Below are 23,149 nucleotides of genomic sequence, written 5' to 3' on the forward strand. Positions count from 1 at the left end.
CACTGGCACTGACCAGCTGAGGTCATTGCTGGTGTGAGGGCTTGCAGATCTGAGTGTATCCCCAGAAATCCCTGACTGACTCCCATGGAGTCACCACCCTCTCCATGGAGGAGGCATTGCACTCAGCCATGAGGGTCAATTCAGTGCTTATGCTCCACAGGGACTCCTCCACAATGGACACCATGGCCCACATTGCCTCATGTATCTCTGCCAGATCCTCCCACACACCCTGCTGGACCTCCAGCATCTGCTGCCTTGGGACAACTCCAGAGGCACATCACAGCCATCGACTGAGCATCACCCTGGTTCCCAGCTGTTCTCCGACTGCCAATCCCCTGGGCAGTCTCTGCCTCTGCCTGCACCTCAAGCAAGTGTGAAGTGCCCGCATCACTGTGCCCCGATAGACTACATGGCGAAGTTATGCTCACTGAGGTGCTGGTGTCTGCGCTGGTGCCTGCTTGGCAGAGAGGGTGTGACACAGGTGAACGGTGAGCATGATTGTCCTCAGGGGTCAGGGGTGGGCCTTCAGGCTCCTCACGGTGACCAGCTGCTGGTGAGCCTAAAAGGACATGTCATTAGTTTAAGTCATGAAACTGTCACTGTGCATGCCTGGCAGCCTGATGAGACAGAGATATGCATCATGGTGCCCTCATCTTTCGATTATCAATGGGAATTCCAGGTTCGAGTGTCACATCAATATGGAGACTACACTGGAATAGTTGCAATGACCGACATTCTCACCTCAGTGCACTGCACCCTTACCTTCCTCTGGCACCCCAACCTCACCATGGCTGCTTGACTGAGGTGCATAGCGCCTCTCCAGCTCCAGGGTCTCCTGCTCGTATCGCGAGAGGATTAGGAGGTGTGGGGGTCCGCTGCCAATCCGCGACCTCTCTGCATTGTTATGGGATGTTTTCTTCTGGAAGGGCAGAGGAGCATTGATTAGTCCACTCTCTACCTGCAGCGCCATTGCAGCATGGCCAATCCCACCTGAGGAACACCTCACAGGGCTCAGCCGATTCGTGACCCTGGAGCCACAAGGCACTCAGTCCAAGCAGCCAGGACTCACCCCCTTGGCCAACTTCTGTCTCATTGACATTTACCACTCACACTCTAACACCTCTGAGGTCCACAGGCAGATGGGCAGCTCTTAACTGTTCTGTAAAGTGACCCATGCCAACACGGTACTCACCCTTCCCGATCGCATATCATTGAAGCGCTTCTGGCACTGCAGCCATGTGCACATCACCACATCGTGGCTGTTGACCCTGGATGCCACCTCCTCCCAGGCCTTTTTGATGAGGTGGGGGGGGGGAGGGCGGGGGGGCGGAGGTGTGGGGTGCTCCTCCTCCTGTCTCTGGGGACAAGGTTTTCTCTTCTGGCTACCACCTCCTCCAGGAGGGCAGTGAGTCACTCATCCAAGAAACGATGGGCCTACTGCCCTGCCTGCCTGCCCTCCCACCTGCTGTGTCCACCTGCAATAGCCCCCATTGACCAGACTTTAGCGTCCTTCTGAGGCAGCCTTCCAGGGGCTTCCAAGGCCAAATTTGAATCGGCCACCGGGTCGCCATTCGACCCAGCGGACATGATGCCCCACCCATCCCTTCACACTCATTCCCAAGCTACTTTAATTGGCCCGCCCATGCAAAATGGCGGAGCGCTGCTGATCGTGGGCGGTGTTTGAATTCCTGACTGCTGCTGCCCACCCCTACCAATCCTGCACACCAAGGGCAAAATTCTGCCCTGTGAATAGAATACTCCCTTAGCAAACAAAATGACTGAAAATGCACATAGAAGTCTCCTGTGGTTGAAATAATTCTCCGTTAATAAGTTTAATTATTACAAAATAGTGAACAGTGTTCACTTGCATTAGATGCCTGTGTATCAAAGAGTCCAACAATGTCCCTTTTTATTGTGTGCCTGCGAACCATTTCTGTAAACATAATGGTGCTCGTCCTCTCAAGGCAATGTGGAATTCAGAGCACTGACACTAATACTGAAACAACTGCAAAACGTTTATAAGTGCTTAGGAGCAATTTTCTGTGCATGGTCCTTTCTTGATAGGAGGAAGTTTGTATTGTCCAGTAATGTGAAAAATGCTGCCAGAGCTAGTCCATGGCCAGAATAAAACAGGGTGCTCAGCCTGACAGTTAGTCTCTTTGTAGCCAATAACACTTTGCCTTCAATGCATGAGAAGAAATCACCTACAGAATTAGGGATCGACACAACCAGCAACATCAGCTTTACTCCAGCATGGACAGTGCAACTCGGCATGGTCCTGGGTAATGAAGTAGAGAAAATGAGCATCATAAAAGCCAGGGAACATCTGGGAGGCAGTGAGCAGAATATAATTAGGTTCAATGTAAGAAGAGAAAAAAAAATTATAGCAAGTTGAGAAGGGTCTTTGTCCAGAATGATTGAAGGAAAAGATGCAAGTAGAATTGTAGATCAGCAATAGGGGATATTTAAATGGGAGATAAAGAGGCTATAAAGCAAGTGTAATGCAGCAAGGGAGAGTGTTGAAATTAGGATTTCACAGGTGAACAGAGACATACCAGACCAAATTTAAACGATATTAGTAAAATAAAAGAATGTCTGAACAAAGAGAAAATCTAAATCTACTTAGTGTGGAATCGTCCCAGATTTGCACAAAGTGTGGTTGCGGACGGGATAAAGAACATTTCACCCACTGGCTGCAATGGTGGCTTATCGCACTGTATCGTCCCATTCTGGGCGCATCCTACCTCATTAATTATGCATTCATGATGAACACCGGTGAGCGGGCTCGGATTTGCCTGCCACGCTGTGATCTCAGTGCTTGGGCCCTATATTTAATGTGCACCAGAGTGCAGCCTACTTCATGTCTTTAGACAAGGACTGCTCCAGGCGACAAATGGCCTTGACAGCAAAGAAGACGACAGCCCCCGAATTTAGTGACGTCTCTCTGGGGCACCTGCTGGATGCAGTGGGAAGCTGCAGCAATGTCCTCTACTCTTGCTCTGGCTGCAGGGGGTCCACCAGAGTTACCAATCTGGCCTGAGAGGCGATGGCAGTGGCGGTCAGCGCCACCGGAGCACAGAGGAGGTCAGCCATCCGGTGCAGGAAGAGGATGAGTGCTTTAATGCGTTCCATCAGAGTAAGTCAACCACCTCATCACTCTCAGCTCACACATGCACAAACCCATCACACATCCACAGGGTTAGAAACATCGAAAAATAGAAGTAGGTAATTTGGCTCTTCAAGCCTGCTCCGCTATTCAATATGATCATGGCTGATCCTCTAATTCAACACCATACTCCTGCTCCCTCTCCATACCCCCGATGCGTACAACTCATACACCATACACCTCAAGGGACAACACCACTAGCTCTCACACACACCCTCACATCCCCATAAGGCTCATATCCTCTGGAGTTCATTTCCTCATTCCGTCCCTGGCTCCGCTCACCACACAAACATTCCATACAGTGACATGTGTCCTGCTCACACACTATCCATCTGTTTTCATGCAGGACAAGCTGGCTGAAAGCAGCAGGGAGAGGTCCCAGATTGGGTGTGGGGGGTGGGGGGGGGGGGGGGGTGGTGTGTGTGGGGGGTGGTGGGGTGGCCCACATTAGACCCCTCACGCATTTTGAGGAGTGTGCCATCACGCTGATTGGTGAGGACATGGACATTGCCTGCGGTGACGGTGAGGGTCCTGCTGCCCATCATCCCTCTTGCAATGCAATTGTGAGTGCTCTCTCTCCTGCTTTTGACTATTCTGCCTTAATTATCTCTACCTTGGTTCATATAGACCTCTGCCGAATGACTGACACCTTCAGCCAGCCAATCCCTTATCTCCATCTAGGTCCTCACCTCCAGCCAAGAGGACACCTTCTCCATTGAAGAGCTGGAAACAAGCAATCTAGAAGACCCGTCACAGCGCTTGCCCTCACCCTCCACCAGCGCAGAGGCACAGACCTTGGTGGAACCTAGATCTAGAAGTAATCTTGGGTTCACAATCTGATGGTCACCGCACAGACACGTGTCCACAGCAGGAGGAGGCAGGTTCAGCTGAGCTCCCCGCCAGTAGGAGCACTGCTGTGGAAGAGGCATCTGTGAGGTCCCAGTCAGATGATGAACCTCTGGATTTGGCGTTCCAGCTCATCCTGGAGAGTCAGCAGAAGGCAGGGGAACATAACGCAGAACTGTTGGAAGCCCTCAAGAGAGTGGCACATGAGTCAGTGGAGTGCAACCGCCTGCTCTCTGATGAAGTGGTGCCCACATGTATGCGCATGGAGGTCTCCATGGGACAGATGGTGGATGACATGGAGACTCTGGTCCAGCAGAATGCAGAGATGCACACAGACCTGCACTCCATTGTGGTAGCCATGGGTGAGTTCCTGCAGTGGCAATGTGAGAGAGAAATGGGGCACCTCGATGTCCCTCCAGGTGCTCCTCCCCATCAAGGAGTCAGGCTGGGGCCCTTGGGCACCTGAACAGAGGAGAAGCTGCAGCTGGACATCCCTGAGTTATCCACTCAGGAATCTCTCCCTCCAGGTCCCCTTTGCCTGTGACCCCCACTCAACCTCATCCTTTGTCATTGCAGAGGGAGCAGGTGGACGACAGGAGGACAGCCAAAACAAGGCGAGGCCCCCGAGGCCTCAGCTCTCCAGAGGACCCATGCCGAAGTCATCAGAGGCAACAGGGCCAGCCATTGCACAGACTGTCTCCATTCCTCCTGTGAATGTCAAGGCAGCACCTGGAAGAAGCAGCAGGCCTAGAAAAGTTAAGGATTCCTGATCACAAGTGATTGAACAGGCGAATACATTTTGTCACTTTATAATCTGAAAATAAATTCACTTTTACTGAATAATGTGTAATGGTGTCTTTCAGCTTCATTTACAGGCTTCACGAGTCCTCCCACTACATCCCCGGTGAGCAGGTCAGTTGCACACAGCTGGACACCGAGTGATTCTGGAGACCTGCACCCCCGCCAACCCATTGATTGCACTCCCATGCAGTATCTGTGCCCACCCAACAGGTCACTTTTGATTTGAGAAAAATGGTAGTCGTTGTGTTTTTGCTCAGCTCCCCCCATTCCTTTCCCTTCCCCAGTCACCCATGTGCTTTCCCCCATTGCTGTTGCAGCTCCTGGCATCACATTTCACTTCCCTACCATCAACCAGAACTCTTTTCTTTCCGTGATGTCCAGGTGAACATTCCTTACCTTTCTGAGAATACCATCCCCATCCACATTGACCTCCCCAACCTCCTCCTTCGCACCCCCAGGGTCCTTGTCTGCATCCAAGTCCCCACCAACCACCCTTGTCATCCCTTCTACCGCTACCATCACACTCTCACCCTCCCACCCTTCCAGTTTACTTTGCCCTCTCTCATACTCACCATTTCCCTCCTATCACGCCCATCCTCAGTTCGCTCCCCAGCAGGCAGTCATTAACTCCACTGACCCCTTCCTTGCATGTTCACCTGGACATACCCCTCTTATTCCCTCCTTCACCTTTACTGACTCCTCCAACCTTACTCCTTCCCCCCTCCAAAGCCCCTCCCCCTCTGAACTCCATCTTGTCCCGAAGTCCTGCCCCCTCTGAACTCCTTCTACCCCGAAGTTCTTCCCTGTCCAAACTCCTTCCCCACTCTGAACTCCTTCCCTTACACTTCCCCCCCCCTTAGACCTACCTCCCCACTTGCCGCATTCTCCCCTGTTACACTCTTCTCTCCCGTGCAACCCCATCCCAACCTCACATGCCTGACACTTTTGACCCCCTACTTCAACCTCATCCCCACCCAGTGCACTTTCCTCTCCCAATCAAACCTAGACTTTCCTCTCCCACCCCCTTTGGTACACCTGCCTCTTCCACTCATGGCTGACCGTTCCTCTCCCAGCCTTGCCAATCATCAGTAGCAATTCAGGGCCAAGACCATGATGTTCCAAGGCAGACCCAAGACATCAACGGAGAACTCCCACCTTCTGTGAGCTGCTTTGCAGTGGAGCTATGTCCATGGGAATCCACCCAACATGTGATGTAGGTGTTCCTCCAGGGTCTGGTAGAAGTAGGGCTGCAGTAACTTCTGCTCCACGGTTGTCCACGATCTGAGCAAGTTCCTAACGTTAAGTCTTGACTTCTGCACATCACACTTATCCAGACGTTTTCTGGGCAGTGCATTTTCCCGCCAGCGTAATGGTAAATCTGGCATGGGGGAACAATTCCAGTCAGGCCTTACTTTGCATCCCATTAGCAGAATAGAAGCTGGGTTCACGCTGGCCTCCAGCAGGATTGGCGTTCCGCCATGGCGAACACTATCGGATGATCCCGCTGTGCTTTATGCTGACGTGAAACCGATTTCTGGCTTTCTTGCCATATTGTCTGCCCCAACTGCCATGACGTCCGAAATAAATGTGTGTGTGTGTGTGTGTGTGTGTGTGTGTGTGTGTGAGCGGTGAGTGTGTGAGTACAAGAGAGGGGTGACTGTCTGTGTGTATGTATGAAAGAGGGGTGAGTGTATGAGTGTGAGAGAGGGATGAGTGTGTGTGTGACAGGGGGATGAGTGCGTGAGTGTGAGAGAGAGGTGAGTGTGAGAATGTGAGGGGCGAATGTGTGAGTGTGAGAGAGGGGTGAGTGTTTCTTTTATTAATTCACGGGATGTGGGCTTCATTGGCTGGGCCAACATTTATTGCCCATCCCTAGTTGCCCTTGAGAAGGTAGTGGTGAGCTGCCTACTTGAACCACTGCAGTCCATGTGGTGTAAGTACATCCACAGTGCTGTTAGGAAGTTGGCTCCAGGATTTTGACCCACCGACAGTGAAGGAACAGTGATATATTCCAAGTCAGGATTGTGAGTGACTTGGAGGGGACCTTCCAGGTGGTGGTGTTCCTATCTATCTGCTGCCCTTGTCCTTCTAGATGGTAGTGATTGTGGATTTGTAAGGTGCTGTCGAAGGAGCCTTGGTGAATTCCTGAAATGTAGCTTGTAGGTGGTACACACTGCTGCTACTGTGGGTCGGTGGTGGAGGGAATGAATGTTTGTGGATTTGGTGCCAATCAAGCAGACTGCTTTGTCCTGAATGGTGTCAAGCTTCTTGAGTGTTGTGGGAACTGCACTCATCCGGGCAAGTGAGGAGTATTTCATCACACTCCTGACTTGTGCCTTGTAGATGTTGGACAGGCTTTGGGAAGCCAGGAGCTGAGTTACTCATCGCACAATTGAGAGAAGGGTGAGTGTATGTGAGTCAGTGAGTGTACGTGTGTGTGAGAGTTAAGAGTGTGTGTGTGAGAGAGGAGCGAGTGTGAGAGATGAGTGTGAGGGGTATCCGTGTCTGTGTGTGAGGGGTGAGAGGGAGGGTGTGTCTTGCGAACTCCCAGTCTCAGGATTCTCATTCACCCTCACACACCAGTATGCAGTCTCACCCACTCACTCTCGGTCACACTCATCCACTGTGAGCGAGTGAGCACCCAAGACTGGGAGTGAGCTGGACACTCTTTCACACCCTAATGGTCATTTTAAATTATTACTCTTCTAAAAAAAAATCAATTAATTGTTTTGATTTTTTTTGGCTCAGCAAGTTGTTTCTATTCACATGCCAACTTTATTTTTGAAATTCATGTTTATTTTTGTGCCAAACCTTATTTTTGTGAAATTTGCTCATTGGCCCCTTGAGTGAGAAAAAAAATTTAAATGTGGCCGCCCAAGCAAAAAGGTTGGACAAGCCTGTTCTACAGCATATGGGGGAACCCGGACACCCCAGTTTCCCATGTGCTACTGGACTGCCCTTCTCCCAGTGTTTTACAATGTAAAAACTCTGCTTGATTTTCTCAGTTTTGATGGAGTAGGTGGGAATGGGGATTCTAGCATTGTCCAAAATAGATGCAGGACAGGTAGTGGAGGTTATGGTTCAAAAGAGCAATGTTACCAAAGGATTTACTTAAACCTCTGCTCAATAAATCACTGGGACTGTTAGTTTACATTCAAGATACTAACTAAAGCTTGAGAAGAGCTAATGGTGGCTTTGACTACTATTTTCCAAAATGTTATGGTAAAATATATTAGGTACCAGGAAGTTAAAAGGTCCAAATATGACCTTATGCCTCATAAAATCAGACAGCGATAAGCCAGGAAAATTAGGCATTTTTGTTTTACTTTAATATTTGGAAGATTACATGGTGTAGAAATTCACCTTGAATGGGCATGTGAAATGGGTGGAATTGAATGCCTGAGGCAATGCCATCCTGTTACTACCATCCAAGATAAATTTCCACAACCTCGAGGCGTGAAGAGAGATTTATTTAGTGGCAAGTTGAAAGCATTTCTAAAAGAAATATCATCCTTGACCAAGCATAGAATTTCTTGAAGAAAAAGGAATTAAAAAAAGAAAGTCAAAGGATGTAGTTTATAGAATGTTTTTACACAGCAAGGGTGATTTCATGGAGATGACAAGAGCAGAAACATGATGCACAGAATGACTTAATTGGGTGAAATCACAAATATCTAGATGGTGGGTTGAGATGCAGCAATAAAGTAGGTGATGTGTCGCGCCTCATGTTGGCCTGTGGTGGGTTCATACTTGCAATACATTTGCATACCATGAATACTCATTAGCGTAAAACTTTCTTTTAGCTACATCCTACCTTCAAGATAAAGTTAGTAGTGCATGAAAATCTCATGGCCCCCAGTTCACATTTGTTTAAAGGTGGCATGCGCCAATTGGCTTTGTACAAAGATCAGAGGTTTTCCTTGTTTAACTCGATGGCATAAGGGAGGTGAGCAAAAGAATGGTGGCTTGAATAGAGGCTCTTGACTGGCAAGGATGAGTCAGCGGTAGGTGGTGGGGGGGGGGAGGTGGGGGGAGGTGAGGGGAGCTGGAGTGGGGTCAGGAGCATGGAGGAGTGGAAGAGGGATCAGGGAAGACAGGAGGTGGGGATGAGGGCATGGAGGAGTGAATGGGAAGGGATGGTATTCTGGATGGGGGAGGAATGGTGGGAAGAGTCAATCAAGGCCTATTGGGTGGTGATAGTATTGTCCAAGTGTGTCCCTCTCAGGGTGTTGGCTGGCAGAGCCATTACAGTGTTTTGAATTCACCTACGACATTTCAATTATCCCCACTGAGAGTGATCTCAGATAATGTCCTTTACAATGTATAGAAGGGAAAACCAGCTGAGCCTGCTAGTTCAGTCCCACAGAGTGGAGAGTATAACACTGGACACTAACTTGAACATTCAATAAGACTGAACAAAAAACACAGCATTGTTACTTCCATAATAAAGGAAATGTCCCTAACTCTCCTGTAGCTATCACTGCATGCCAGCCATGAGGCATGCCAGTACATTTAGCTCCCTGGTTAAGCTAGTCTCAACAACTGGCGATGATGCTCATATTAATAAAGTGAAACCAATGAAATGCAAGATATTTACAAGTGAAATTTAACTTTGAAAAATGTCTGTGCTACATTTATGCTCTCAAGTCTTATGTTAATAGCAATGGAGTTGGGAGGAAAGCTGTGGCCATGAAGCAGAGCCTCCCTGTTTGGGCAGGAGGCTCATTTATAGCCCACCCTTAGCTGTAGCTTTGTTAGCTGATTGCAGACTTCACTATTGAAAAGCTTCCCCTGTCACGTGATCACACATGTCTCCTATGTGCACCACTGGAACTTTAAATTTTAATTATAATCATGCAGGCAATGGGAAAAGGCAGGAGAGAGGTAATGGCACCGCTTCCAGTTATGCCATCACAAATGGAACTCACTGTCTCTGGGTTTTAAAAAATTCATTCATGGGCTGTGGGTGTCGCTGGCTAGGCCAGCATTTATTTCCCATCCCTAGCTGCCCTTGAGAAGGTGCTGGAAGTGGAGATGAACTGGATAGGCACTAGGGGAAAATAAACTTCCTGACCTTGGGGAGTGGACTGACTCAATTGAGAGCCAGCACAGACTCAATGAACTGAATGGCCTTCTTCTGTGCCATAATGACTCTTGGACTTTATGGGATGCATTTTTGTCACCGGACGTTAAGTAAATTTGTATCAGGAGGACCAAATGGGAGGTGTGTGGGGCTACCATTTCATACTGAGCCCCTGATGCTCACTGCCTGCCATTTTCCATGGGTTAGGATATATGGCAGGTTACGGCAAGACACCCACCAAATGTGATGTCAGGTTCGCAATTTAAATGCCTGCTGTAAATGCAAATTGCCCTTAGGTTGCTATTTTCATGGAGGTGGGTGAGTTCCTGAAGGCTGTGGGAAACTACTCCAGTTAAGTCTGTTCATGAACCTTGAGGGTAGCCTGCTGTGGAGGCAGAACGTTTTGCTAGATATGTTTTAAATCTCTTGCCAACTGCAACTGTCATAATTAGATGTTGTTTGAAAAGGTAAATGTATTGTCAAAACAGTGATCATAGGGCTCTGTCCTTAAAAGGTACGAGACCATTAAACTGATCAGCACAGTTTATGGGTTCAGATGCATTAGAATACATTATCCAGTTGATAAAGTCCTCTTCTCTTCTGAATTGTACAGTGTGGGGAATCAGGAATTAATATATGTAGGGGACCCTGTGATTAGGTTTTTACGTTTTAATGTCCTTGCATCAGCTGAACATTTGCAGCATGTTTGCAGTATCTAAAGGTACAGGACTAATGAGACATATAACAATCCTGGCAAGTCATCAAATGCTCATGAAATTAAAAAGGAATCCAGACGTTTAAAATATGCTTTGAAAAAATTGCCCTCATGACAGGGTCATAAAACTGTCAATCATACACAGACTTTTGAGAAACCTTTAATTCACTCACCATTTCCTAATATTATCCAAATAAACAAACAGACTTTGTTAAAAAAAACACCTCAAAGAGAGATAAACTGATTACTCACTCATAAATCTGTAAACAAAGCTACCAGTCCCATTCACAGCTGTGTAAACAATCCCTTACAGGGCTTAATCCATTACTGAGTCTTGGAGCTCAACTGTACATTCATAATGAGGGCATTTGGCAATGGTATGAACCATCTAAATTACAAAGATGGCCAAACATTTGTTTTGCCAGGTATTTTAAAGAGGACTACTAACTTTTCTTGACTGACAGTTTTACGAGCTTGTAATAGGTTTAGTTTTCTTTGAAAGTCATTTTAATTTCCCAATGTTGTCCAAATAAACAAATAGGCAATGTTAAGCAGATTAAAGGAGCTTTTCTTCCAATGGGGGTTTCAATAGTTGTGTTTGATTGACAGATTTATGAACTTATAAGAGGGGCAATTTTTTCAATGGGAATTTTGAATGGCTGATTGAAATGTTCATGAAATTAAAAGAAAAGACTTGCCAGAGTAATAACATGGCCCATGAGCTCTGTACCTAGTGGATACTGGATGAGTTGAGATGCAGGGGCAGGGAGTTGATATGTGTGTGGGTGCTAGACAGCCTAACAACCATGAATATAACTGGGTCAATATCCCTGTAGATGGAGGTTGGCCTTCAAACCAACCGGGCTTAGCATCCACTCACCTCCATTGCTGCCTCGAGTCTGCCTCAGGAGGAGGTGGCCCAAACTCCAGCCTGCAACTGAGTCTCAGGGACTAAAATAATGAGTGAAAGGGTTGACTTTCTGAAGTCAGAAACACAATGTCTAGAAATGGTCCAACATACGCTTCCCAAACTGGAGATGAAAATTCAGCCCTTTCACTCTCTATGGAAAAGGTAAATCCAAATATTACCTTAAGTTAACTTGCAAGAGTAGGATAATGGGACACAGGTGCAAACTGATAAAAGGTAAATTTATGACAGATCAGGCAGTTCTTCACACTTGCAATGGACTTCTAGGTGGATTAATGAAGGCAAAAACCACCTGCAATCATAAATCAATGTGGTGCAGCAATGTGTGAATGGAAGGGTTTCAGGGGCACTGGGGAGAAGGGAGCTTTAGGGTCTTTCTGGAAGATGCATTTAGATGGGTCAAATTGCCTTCACCATCCCTAAGTATATTGTGATCAGTAAAGGGAGGGAGCAGGACAGTGGGGTCAAACAGATTAGTTCAGTGGTGAAAATGCTAGTGCAAATTTGATGGTTCAAATGGCTGGTTTCTGTTTTTTCTTTTGTGTGTTGCAACATTCTATGATTTTATTACAGCGCTGCTGCTTGAACTGGCATTGCCAATTGTGTCATTGACATAATATAAATGCAGCACATATTTTGTTAAGAAAACATGAATAAGGACCACTCCATATAACAATTATTAGACCATATGAGGGAAGCAAGGGAGGAGATTGCTGGGGCCTTGCCAGAAATCTTTGTTTCCTCACTGGCTATGGGTGAGGTCCCAGAGGACTGGAGAATGGCCAATATTCCATTGTTTAAGAAGGGTAGCAGGGATAATCCAGGAAATTACAGGCCAGTGAGCCTTACGTCAGTGGTAGGGAAATTATTGGAGAAGATTCTTCGTGACAGGATTTATTACCATTTGGAAGCAAATGAGCATATTAGTGAGAGGCAGCATGGTTTTGTGAAGGGGAGGTCATGTCTCACTAACTTGATCGAGTTTTTCGAGGAAGTGGCAAAGCTGATCAACGATGGAAGGGCAGTGGATGTTATCTACATGGATTTCAGTAACGCCTTTGACAAGGTCCCTCATGGCAGACTGGTACAGAAGGTAAAGTTGCACGGGATCAGAGGTGAGCTGGCAAGATGGATACAGAATTGGCTTGGTCATAGAAGACAGAGGGTAGCAGTGGAAGGGTGCTTTTCTGAATGGAGAGCTGTGATTGGTGGTGTTCCACAGGGATCAGTGCTGGGGCCTTTGCTGTTTGTAGTATACGTAAATGATTTAGGGGAAAATGTAACTGGGCTAATTATTAAGTTTTCAGATGACACTAAGGTTGGAGGAGTTGCAGATAGTGAAGAGGATTGTCAAAGGACACAATGGGATATAGAACTTGGGCGGAGAAATGGCAGATGGAGTTTAATCAGTCAAATGCGAGGTAATGCATTTTGGAAGGTCTAATACAGGTAGGAATTACACAGTAAATGGCAGAACTCTTAAGTGCATCAACGGGCAGAGGGATCTGGGTGTACAGGTCCACAGGTCATTGAAAGTGGCAGCACAGGTGGATAAGGTAGTCAGGATGGCATATGGTATGCTTGCCTTCATCGGCAGGGGTATTGAGTATAAAAGCTGGGAAGTCATGCTGCAGCTGTATAGAACCTTGGTTAGGCCACACTTGGAATATTGCGTGCAATTCTGGTCGCCACATTACCAGAAGGATATGGAGGCGTTGGAGAGGGTGCAGAGGAGGTTTACCAGGATGCTGCCTGGTCTGGAGCTTATTAGCTATGAGGAGAGGTTAGAGCAACTCGGATTGTTCTCACTAGAACGACGGAGATTGAGGGGCAACTTGATAGAAGTTTACAAAATTATGAGTGGCATGGACAGAGTAGATAGTCAGAAGCTTTTTCCCAGGGTGGAAGAGTTAATTACTAGGGGACATAGATTTAAGGTGAGAGGAGGAAACTTTAGAGGAAATGTGTGGGGCAAGTTTTTTACGCAGAGGGTAGTGAGTGTCTGGAATTTGCTGCCGGAGGAGGTGGTGGAAGCATGTGCGATAGTGCTGTTTAAGAGGCAGCTTGAGAAATACATGAATAGGATAGGAATAGAGGGATACGGACCATGGAAGTGCAAAATGTTTTAGTTTGACAGGCAATATGATCGGCGCAGTCTTGGAGGGCCGAAGGGCCTGTTCCTGTGCTGTACTTTTCTTTCTTCTTTGTTGAATAAATGTCATTAAAATCAATAATCACGATCAGAAAAGAGCACATATGCATACAATATAACTGCAATAGGAGGGGCTGTTAACACTCGGCTTATTCTGAATGAGTTGATCAGAAAGGTAAGGCAGCTAAACACTCACTCTTTTAAAGGGGGTCAATCAAACCTGACTGAACTGTCATTATTAGCATTAAACACACAGTGAAGGAAAGCACGAGATTCATTTAATCAAAATATCTTATATAAAAGCATAAATGCTGGAAATGCTCAAATCAGGCTGTATCAAAATATCTGATCTAACATTACAGCTCCTGTTTTATTCCGTGACCTGTGCATGTTAAAATTATTTTTGATTATCTCTCAGTACCAGCCTTGACAGACCTCTCAACATATCTCTCTAAAGTCTTTATGACGCCCATCCTGTTAAACAGTAGACAAGTACAATTTGACTTTGCTCAATGCTATCAATCATTAGCCTTATCTGAAATGACCACTCAACTTCTTTTCCTGGTTCTCCTGTTAGTTGATACTGTTAATGTTCTTTCTCCCACATACTGCCCTGCCATTGTACAAATCTGCCATCATCACTCTGCTTCTAAAAACAAAACCCTTGACCCATCTGTCCTTGCAAGCTACTGATCCGCCTCCAATCTCTCATTTCTCTCCAAAGTCCTTGAACATGTGTCGTCACCTCTCAAAACTGCACCTAACTTTCCCAGAACTTCATGTTTGAATCCCTCCAATAAGGTTTCCTTCCCTGCCACAATACTGAAACTATGTGATTCTATGTGATTGTAACAAAGGTAAACTAACGCTCCATAACATATTCACAATTTTTGACAGTTGACCACACCATCCTCCTCCCACTCCTCTCCACCATCGTCCAGCTGGGTGGGACTGCACTCACCTGGCTCTATACTTTCCTATCCAGTTGTAGCCAAAGAATTGTCTGCAATGGGTTCTCATTACACTCCTGCACTGTTACCTCTCGTGTCACCCAAGGACCTATTCTTGGCACCCTCCTATTTCATACCTACATGCTGCTCCTCAGTGACGTTAACCAAAAACACTGCGTTAGTTTTCACAGGCAGGATTTTACCAAATCCATCGAGGCCCCAAAATCAGCTGTAAATGCGTGTTGTCAACATGCACAGGCGACCGGACGGACTTGTTTCGTGTTTCGCAACCCTTCACTTACAAATACACAATCTGGCCAGGATTTTTATCTTGTTGGGTGAATCAATTAATGGCCAGCCAGTGTGAAACACGCACTGCAGTACTCAGCGTTGCCAGGGGTGGGAGGAGGGTCGAGTGCGGAAGTCAGCGCATGCGTGTGAGTGTGCTCAATGAAAGCTCCCTGAAGCACAGAGCTGCCCCAGGGAGCTGAAGACTTAAAAGCACAAAAAAAAAGTTATCAGTGTTAAAAACATATCCCCTCATGTGACTCTGTCACATGAGCAGGGACATGTTATGAATGTAATTTTAAAATTTTCATTTAATTTTTAATTGCTGTTGGAAACCTCATCCTGCCCGTGGATGAGGTATCCTAAAACATCCAAAGACCACTTGGCTTTTTTGCTTGCCCGCCAACCATAGGGTTGGATGGGCAGTGAAAAATTTCATTCAATTGTGACTTTAATGACCTTAATAGGCCTGTTAATTGTTGTTGGGTGTGCTGCTGATTCCCCTGCACACCCGGCGACTGAAATATTGTGCGTAATTTTACGTGCCTGCCTACCCAGCACAAATTTCAGCCTAATAAAATCTTGCCAGTCATGTGGAAGATAGCGCTGTACTACTTGCACACAATGACAGTGTGATAAAATGATCAGTTGACCCAAGTTTTGATTATATTCCATTAGGAAAAAGGATAATTTTGCTGTAAGGATGAATTTGTTACATGAAGTTCACGTAATTTAACATTAATGCACATGTGTAGCCCAGAGCATAATCAATAGTTTACTGCTCCTCTCTGAACAAATTCAGTGCACATGGGCCAGGTATTCTTTCAGAAACTAAAGGCAGTATAACGTGGGTCATATTTTAAAATAAAATCCCCTTCACCTGAGGATTGTCACTCTTGTTTGGATACGTCTTCACAGATGCATGTAGCCATTTTACTGTGGGTGTGGTCAGGCTTTGAGCATTGGCAAGGTATTGAACCAAGGACTGGCACCGTCTTGGAGGCAGCTCTGGTCCTCACTCAACATATGTGTTTTTCTTTCATATTGTAATGCAAATAATTTCACTGGGCATACAATTTGCAGAGAGCAAATGAATTCAATTATCTCACTGGTTAAGGAGATGTAAAATCAATCACTGCCATTTGATACAAAACAAAGACACTGCAACTCACAATGCAACAGCAACGGCACACTTACATGTTTGTATTAGCAGTGGAGGTAAGCCAATCAGCAGCGAGGCCAACCATATCTAATCCAGTTGAAAGCTGATTGAAATATCTAGGATGGCCTATATGAACAAACAAGAACAATTGGATATTAACGTCAATTTGTGGCTATTTGCCTTAAGTGTGTTGAGTTAATAAAGGCCCTTTCTTAGGAATTCTGTTACAGAGTACAGGATTTTTGTATGATAGAATCACTGCAACTATCCATTCAATAATATACTTGACTTTTGAATCTCCATCATTTAAACTGCGCTGTGTTTTCTGTCAGACCGGAGTAACAACCAATGAACTATCTTGCACATACACAGTTGTTTGACAGTCATAACTCACCACTTTTTTTTTTACTAGCTGTTTGAACATTCCATATGACTGGAGCAATGCTGAAAAGAGAGCGCACTGTAAAGTTTATAACATGACTATCGGACTGGGTACATGCATGATTGTTGAAAAAGAAATATTGAGATTCAATCTGGCATAAGGATATAACACATCATAATTGTGACTTTAATGAACCCGTAGGGCTAGATCTTTACAGAGTTGGGGTGAGTAGGGGTCCCTGTAAAATTGGTGGTCATGCCCTGATTTCAGGATTCCAAACCCATTCAGGCTGTCTGATTTTCCGGAGTGTCTTTAAAGGGTGCAGGCTGGTTCGGGTCAAAAGCCCACACCAGGTACTCCCAACCTGGCTGTCTCCATTGCGGAAATTGGCAAGTCCTACTCTCCCACAATTTTGATGGAGTCAGATTTTTAGAGAGTTGTGGTTCATGGCACTTCAGAGGTGTTACAAACCATAGTCTGCATGAGGAGACTTTGAGAAAGGTAAGTTCAAAATGTCATTTGCATGCCTAACCCTCAACCACCCCTATGGCCCCTCATGTCCCTTATGCCAAGCTATGCCCCTCTACCCACCCCCAGTCCCTCATGCTCCCTATATTAAGCTATGGCATTTCCATGCCCATTCACCCACTATGCACTGTATAGAACCAATGAACCCTATAACAACAATAGGGTGTTAAAAAAAAGCTTTAAAAAGTCATTCATTCATTACTCTCTACTATGTTAAAAAAGTCCTTTCACCAGGTAATAAAAGTGTCAATCATCCTAACACTTTAAAGCATCAATAACAGAAACTGCAAGTTCTTGAAACTCCTTAACCTTGTGTAAATAAATATTGTGCACTTGACAGCAGAGATCTGAGAGCCAGAGCTGTCAACCAAGCACTGTTTCCCCTGCAGCTCAGGTGTCTCAGTGGGCAAATGGATTTCAGGGCTCTCAGACAAGCCTCATTATGATGCTTGGCTGATAATCCAGACATCCATTGGAGTGCTTTTATTTTTTTAAAAAAGTTTTTTTGTTCACACGTTCCATTGTCACTATAGGGTTCATTGATCCACCATACACTGTACAGGGCCAGTGGGCATTGAAGTGCCATAGCTTGGCATAGGGGTCATGAGGGTGATGGGGAGTGGTGGAGGGGCATAGCTTGGCATAGGGGGCATGGACAGCTATGGGGTGGCATGAAGCAGCATGGATAGGGCATGGGGTGTGTGTGTAGGGTGTGAGGAGTGAGGGCTGGAGGGCCTGTTTTGTTATAGAACCATAGAAAATAGGCCATTCGGCCCTTCTAGTCTGTGCCAAAATATTATTCCGCTAGTCCCATTGACCTGCACCTAGTCCATAACCCTCCTGACCTCTCCCATCCATGTATCTATCTAATTTATTCTTAAAACTTAAGAGTGAGCTCGCATTTACCACTTCAGATGGTAACTCATTCCACACTCTCACCACTCTCTGAGTGAAGAAGTTCCCCCGAACGTTCCCCCTAAACCTTTCCCCTTTCACCCTAAAGCTATGTCCTCTTGTGTTTATTTCTCCTAATCTAAGTGGAAAGAGCCTACTCGCATTTACTCTGTCTACACCCCTCATAATTTTGTAAACTTCCATCATATCTCCCCTCATTCTTCTACGCTCCAAGGAATAAAGTCCTAACCTGTTTAATCTTTCCCTGTAACTCAACTCCTTAAGACCCAGCAACATCCTAGTAAATCTTCTCTGCACTCTCTCAATCTTACTGGTATCCTTCCTGTAGTTAGGCAACCAGAACTGCACACAATACTCCAAAGTTGGCCTCACCAATGTCTTATACAACCTCACCATGACATCCCAACTCCTATACTCAATACTTTGGTTTATGAAGGCCAGTATGCCAAAAGCTTTCTTTACAAACTTGTCTACCTGTGATGCCACTTTCAGGGAACTATTTATCTGAACTCCCAGATCCCTTTGTTCCTCCGCATTCCTCAGTGCCCTACCATTTACTGTGTATGTCCTACCTTGGTTTGACCTTCCAAAATGTAACACCTCACACTTTTCCGCATTAAATTCCATCTGCCATTTTTTGGCCCATTTCTCCAGTTGGTTATCTGTGACAAAGTCCCACAGCATTGAGGCGGGCCTTTTAAACAGCCTGCCTCAGCATTTATTAGTCATTGTGGCTGCTTGCGACCTCTTTCCTGGGTCAGCTGGCCTGACTCGAGACCTCACCAGCCCCCCTGGCAATGAAGATCCTGCCTTTTTGGTCACTTTCTCCCGAGGCTGGTGAGCTAAGCTGGGAATTTTCCCAACTCCCGCTACCCGCCTTAGTGAGGAAAATTAGCCCATTACTTGCTTACATCAAAAAGTTCCAATTACAAGTTAGATATTTGATATCCCATTCATATTATAAAACTGCTTGAAAGTAGAACGATTTCTGTAATTCGGCAGAGTTGCTGCTTCTGTAGAATCTGCCCCATTTACATAGTTTCTGTGTTGCCGCACAACTATACATGTACACAACAACTGAGCAAGGGCAGTTGTAGCTATTGGGGAAGGAGCTTACAGATCAGCAATGCAAAAAAAAACAGGTGACAGCCACTGACTCTCGAGGAGCAATAAAATGTTTCCTGCAGCGATGGCAGCACTGCATCCTTTATATGACAGCACTCCCAACAGCCTCAGGCTGTCATTAGTAGCAATGCTGGAATGTCAAGTGTTTCAAAATATCCATAACTGTGCCAAACAAAGGGCAGAATTGTCCCAGATTTACAATAAGTGTGGTAGCGGGCGGGAAATAGAATGTTTTACCCGTCGGCTGCAATGACGGCTTTTTATGCCGTATCATCCCAATCCTGTCTCATTAATCATGCATTCTCGGGAATGGCAGGCAGTCTCTCATTTGCCCACTGTGCCGTCATCTTGCACCTTCCTCACCCCAGGTGCCCTATCTGAAGGGCAGCCGCACACACACCTCTCAGTGCTTCCAGCTCAGGGCTGCTGCACAGAAGACTCGGCCCTGAAAGTCAAGAAGGCTGCAGCCCCTTGCCGTTGGAGCCCACTGCAATGTCCTCTAGCCCTGCTCGGGTCGCATGAGGCCCATCAGTGCCAACACTCTGGCTTGGGAGGCGGCGCCAGAGGTTGTCAGTGCCTTTGCTGCCCAGAAGCAATCATCCATCTGTCGCTGGGTCAAAACCCTGGAACTCCCTCACTAACAGCACTGTGGGTGTGCCTACATCACGGGGGCTGCAGCAGTTTAAGGCGGCAGCTCAGTGCTACCTTCTTAAGGGCAATTATGAATGGGCAATAAATGCTGGCATTACCAGCGACACCCACATCCATAAATGAATAAATGAAAAAAACATCAGAAAGGTCTCTCGTTGGACAGCCATTTAGCAAAACAAGTAGAATCTATATCACTTTAAAATTATATCAGGTATTTGAAATTGATAAGACAAAGATCTATGGGCGGAATTTTTCATGCTCTCTGGTGTCAGGCTTCAGGTGGGCATTGAGTGGACAATATGGTGGGAAGGCCAAAAATTGATTTGATGACATTGTAAAACCAGTTTGCAATCGTCCACTCCACCTGTCAATGGCGGGCTGCATTTCCCGCTGCCACACGTCGGGAACTTCATTGTAATATGTCTGCATATCATAATAAGACCAGCTCACCGGGATCAGAAAATGGATCAATGATCTCATCCAGGCCAATGCTAGATAATCTGCGCTTACTATGGAGCCACTGCATAGACACTGAATAGTAAATGTGTAAAAGGATTCTGGGACCATTAGTTTCTATAACTATTTGGCCAAAGCCCCAGAACTCGGTTGGTATACCTGGGTGGAGCTCCTGATGCTAAGTACACATGAAGAAGGATAGTCCACCTGAAGCTTACTGTAAGAAGCTCCAGGTTTGCTGCAGAATTTCTCTTGGGTGCATGGTCATTCCCCTAAATGGCCTGAGTATCTTAAGTTCATGAGTGTGCTTATACTGCCTGATGTCTATTTATACAATAGTGTTAGTCTGAAGGTGTAACAATGCCTCATGATGTGAAACACATATATCTTTCACATGCACACTCGTGGACATTTCTCCTTCTAGATGGTAGTGGTTGTGAGTTTGGAAGATGTTGTCGAAGGAGCCTTAGTGATTTCCTGCAGTGCATCTTAGTACACACTGCTGCTAATGGTACACACTGTTGCTGCATCGGCGGTGGAGGGAGCGAATGTTTGGGAATATGATGCCAATCGATCGGGCTGTTTTGTCTGGGAATGCTGTCAAGCTTCTTGAGTGTTGCGGGAGCTGCATTCATCCAGTCAAGTGAGAAGTATTCCATCACACACCTGACTTGTGCCTTGTAGATAGTGGATAGTCTTTGGGGAGTCAGGAGCTGAGTTCCTTGTCGCAGGATTCCTAGCCTCTGACCTGCTCTTGTAGCCATAGTATTTATATAGCTAGTCCAGTTCAGTTTCTGGTCAGTGATAACCCCCAGAATGTTGGTAGCGGGAGATTCGGCGATGGTAATGCCATAGAATGTTAAGGGGTGATGATTAGATTCCCTCTTGTTGAAGATGGTCATTGCCTGGCTCTTCACTTGTCAGCCCAAACCTGGTTATTGTCCAGGTCTTGCTGCATTTGGACATGAACTATTTCAGTGTATGAGGAGTCATGGATAGTGCTGAACATGTTGCAATCATCAGCAAACTTCCCCATTTCCCATTGGCCAGGACAACAGGGGTTTTTCCCCTTCTTTTTGGAATAGTGCTACGGGAGCTTTTACATCTGCCTGAGAGCAAACCGAGCCTGAGCTTACTATTTTATCTGAAAGACAGCACCTTGAACAGAGTACATCCCCATTGGTATTGCACTGGAGTGTCAGCCTAGATTCCTACACTCATTCCTTTGGTGTGGAACTTAAACACACAACCTTTTCACTCAGCAGCAGGATTGCTACAAACTGTCACAACTGACATCTAATCCGGGATTTTCAATTGCCCTTGGAGGCGAGATCACTATGAGTAAGCTTTGAAAACAATGCTCCTGGATGGTGTTTCAATGTCTGAGTCCTTTGGCAATGTGCTGGAATTTTCAAAGTGGGGGCATGGTGGGAGGAGGTGGTGTATACTCAGGAACCCGCTCACCTCCAATTAACAGACCATTAAGTGCCTTGAAGGGATTGTTAATGGCCCAGGGAGGGCCAGAAGTTGATTTTTTTTTAAGGTGACCTTAATGCATAGGTGTTGGGTTCAATGCAGGGAACAATTAAGTTATTTCTTAAGATGAAAAGCCAGTAAGGCTTTTTGATCCGGATCAGAGACAACCTTCAGGTTGGCTGTTTGGCCACTTTTGTGTGTGGTGAGACTGTGGTCCTGCAATGTACTATCTCCTCTTTTCTGCAAGATAGTGGCAGGCCATCTGCCTTTGAGGATAGTGCTCTGCAGCAGCTCCAACATTCTGCTGTCTCACCACCATTAATTGGTCGGGAAGCTCATCTCTGGCTCAATTAGGACATTTACATTGGTAGTTTATGTCATGCAAGTGACAGATGTGGGGCGGGTTTGGGACCTGGAAATTACCCAAGCATTGGGTTCTTGACCCCAGATTGAAATTTAAGCCCTTGGTGCCTAGATTCCAGACGGTTTACATTTACCTTCTTACTAGTATTCTATGGAATCTCTTCAGACATCTGCCACTTACTGCAAGACTTGACGCCGAGGGGACATGGAGGGCGTCCACTGCCAGTGGCTGTGAAAGTGACCGCAGTGCTCAACTTCTTTGCCAGTGGTTCCTTTCTGGGCTCCACAGGTGACCTCTGTGGGATTTCACAAGCTGCCACCCACAAATGCATCAATGAGGTCACGGATGCCAACTTCTTGAGGGCACACAACTTTGTGCATTTCACCTGGGATTGTGACAGCAGGGGCCATTGGATTCTCCTGGATCTTGGGATTCCCACAGGTGCAGGGTTCAACTGACTGCATTCACATGGCGCTCAGGTCTCTGTCGCTACACACGGTGGACTACATCGACTGCAAGGGATTCCACTCACTGAATGTGCAGCTGTATGCGACCACCAGAAATGCATCCTGCAGGTGTGAGCATGGTTTCCAGGGAGTGTGCGTGATGCCTACATCCTCAGTCGGTCACATCCTTGGAGTCTTCCAGGGCCCACAGAAGCTGCTGGGATGGCTCCTCAGGGACAAGGGCTACCTACAGAGGCCGTGGCTGATGACACCTGTGTGGTGGCCTCAGACTGCAGCAGAGCAACGGTATCATGAGGCTCATGCTGCAGCTCACAACTTGGTGGAGCAGACCATCGGGATGCTGAAGATGAGGTTCCGGTGCCTGGACTGGTCTGGTGGAGCCCAGCAATATAGTCCACAGAGGGTGTCACGCATTGTCATCATCTGCTGCACCCTTTACAACCTGGCGCTCCAATGGGGGGACGAGCTGGCTGAGGAGGAGATGAAGGAACTGCATGTCTCCTCTGTTGAGGAGGACGCCGACGGGGATGAAGCTGAGGAGGTCCTCAGAGGCAACGATGACAGGGTGAGGCCCTCGCACTAGCTAGGTGTGGCAGGCGCTCTCAGGAGACCCTCATAACTGCTAGATTTGTGGAGGATGATGACATGCAGTGAGGTAACCCTATAGATCCTCGCATTGCAGTTGTGAATCTTT

The 23,149-nt window shown here is 46.5% G+C and overlaps 1 protein-coding gene across 3 annotated transcripts in view; it reads right to left on the bottom strand.

Moving 5' to 3' along the window:
- The window catches only part of gad2 (glutamate decarboxylase 2), a 122,289-nt gene that overhangs the window by 92,313 nt on the left and 6,827 nt on the right, over positions 1-23,149 (bottom strand). The window contains exon 2 of one of the 3 annotated variants that reach the window (XM_041184232.1): positions 16,127-16,217. The exons of 1 other annotated variant lie outside the window; for it this stretch is intronic. In XM_041184232.1, the coding sequence (XP_041040166.1) occupies positions 16,127-16,217 (91 nt within the window). Of the gene's footprint in view, positions 1-5,968; positions 6,093-16,126; positions 16,218-23,149 lie in introns of those variants that run through there. One more of the 3 variants, XM_041184235.1, reaches the window with a different exon arrangement.

This window comes from Carcharodon carcharias, chromosome 3 (assembly GCF_017639515.1).
Source record: "Carcharodon carcharias isolate sCarCar2 chromosome 3, sCarCar2.pri, whole genome shotgun sequence".
Lineage (NCBI taxonomy): Eukaryota > Metazoa > Chordata > Chondrichthyes > Lamniformes > Lamnidae > Carcharodon > Carcharodon carcharias.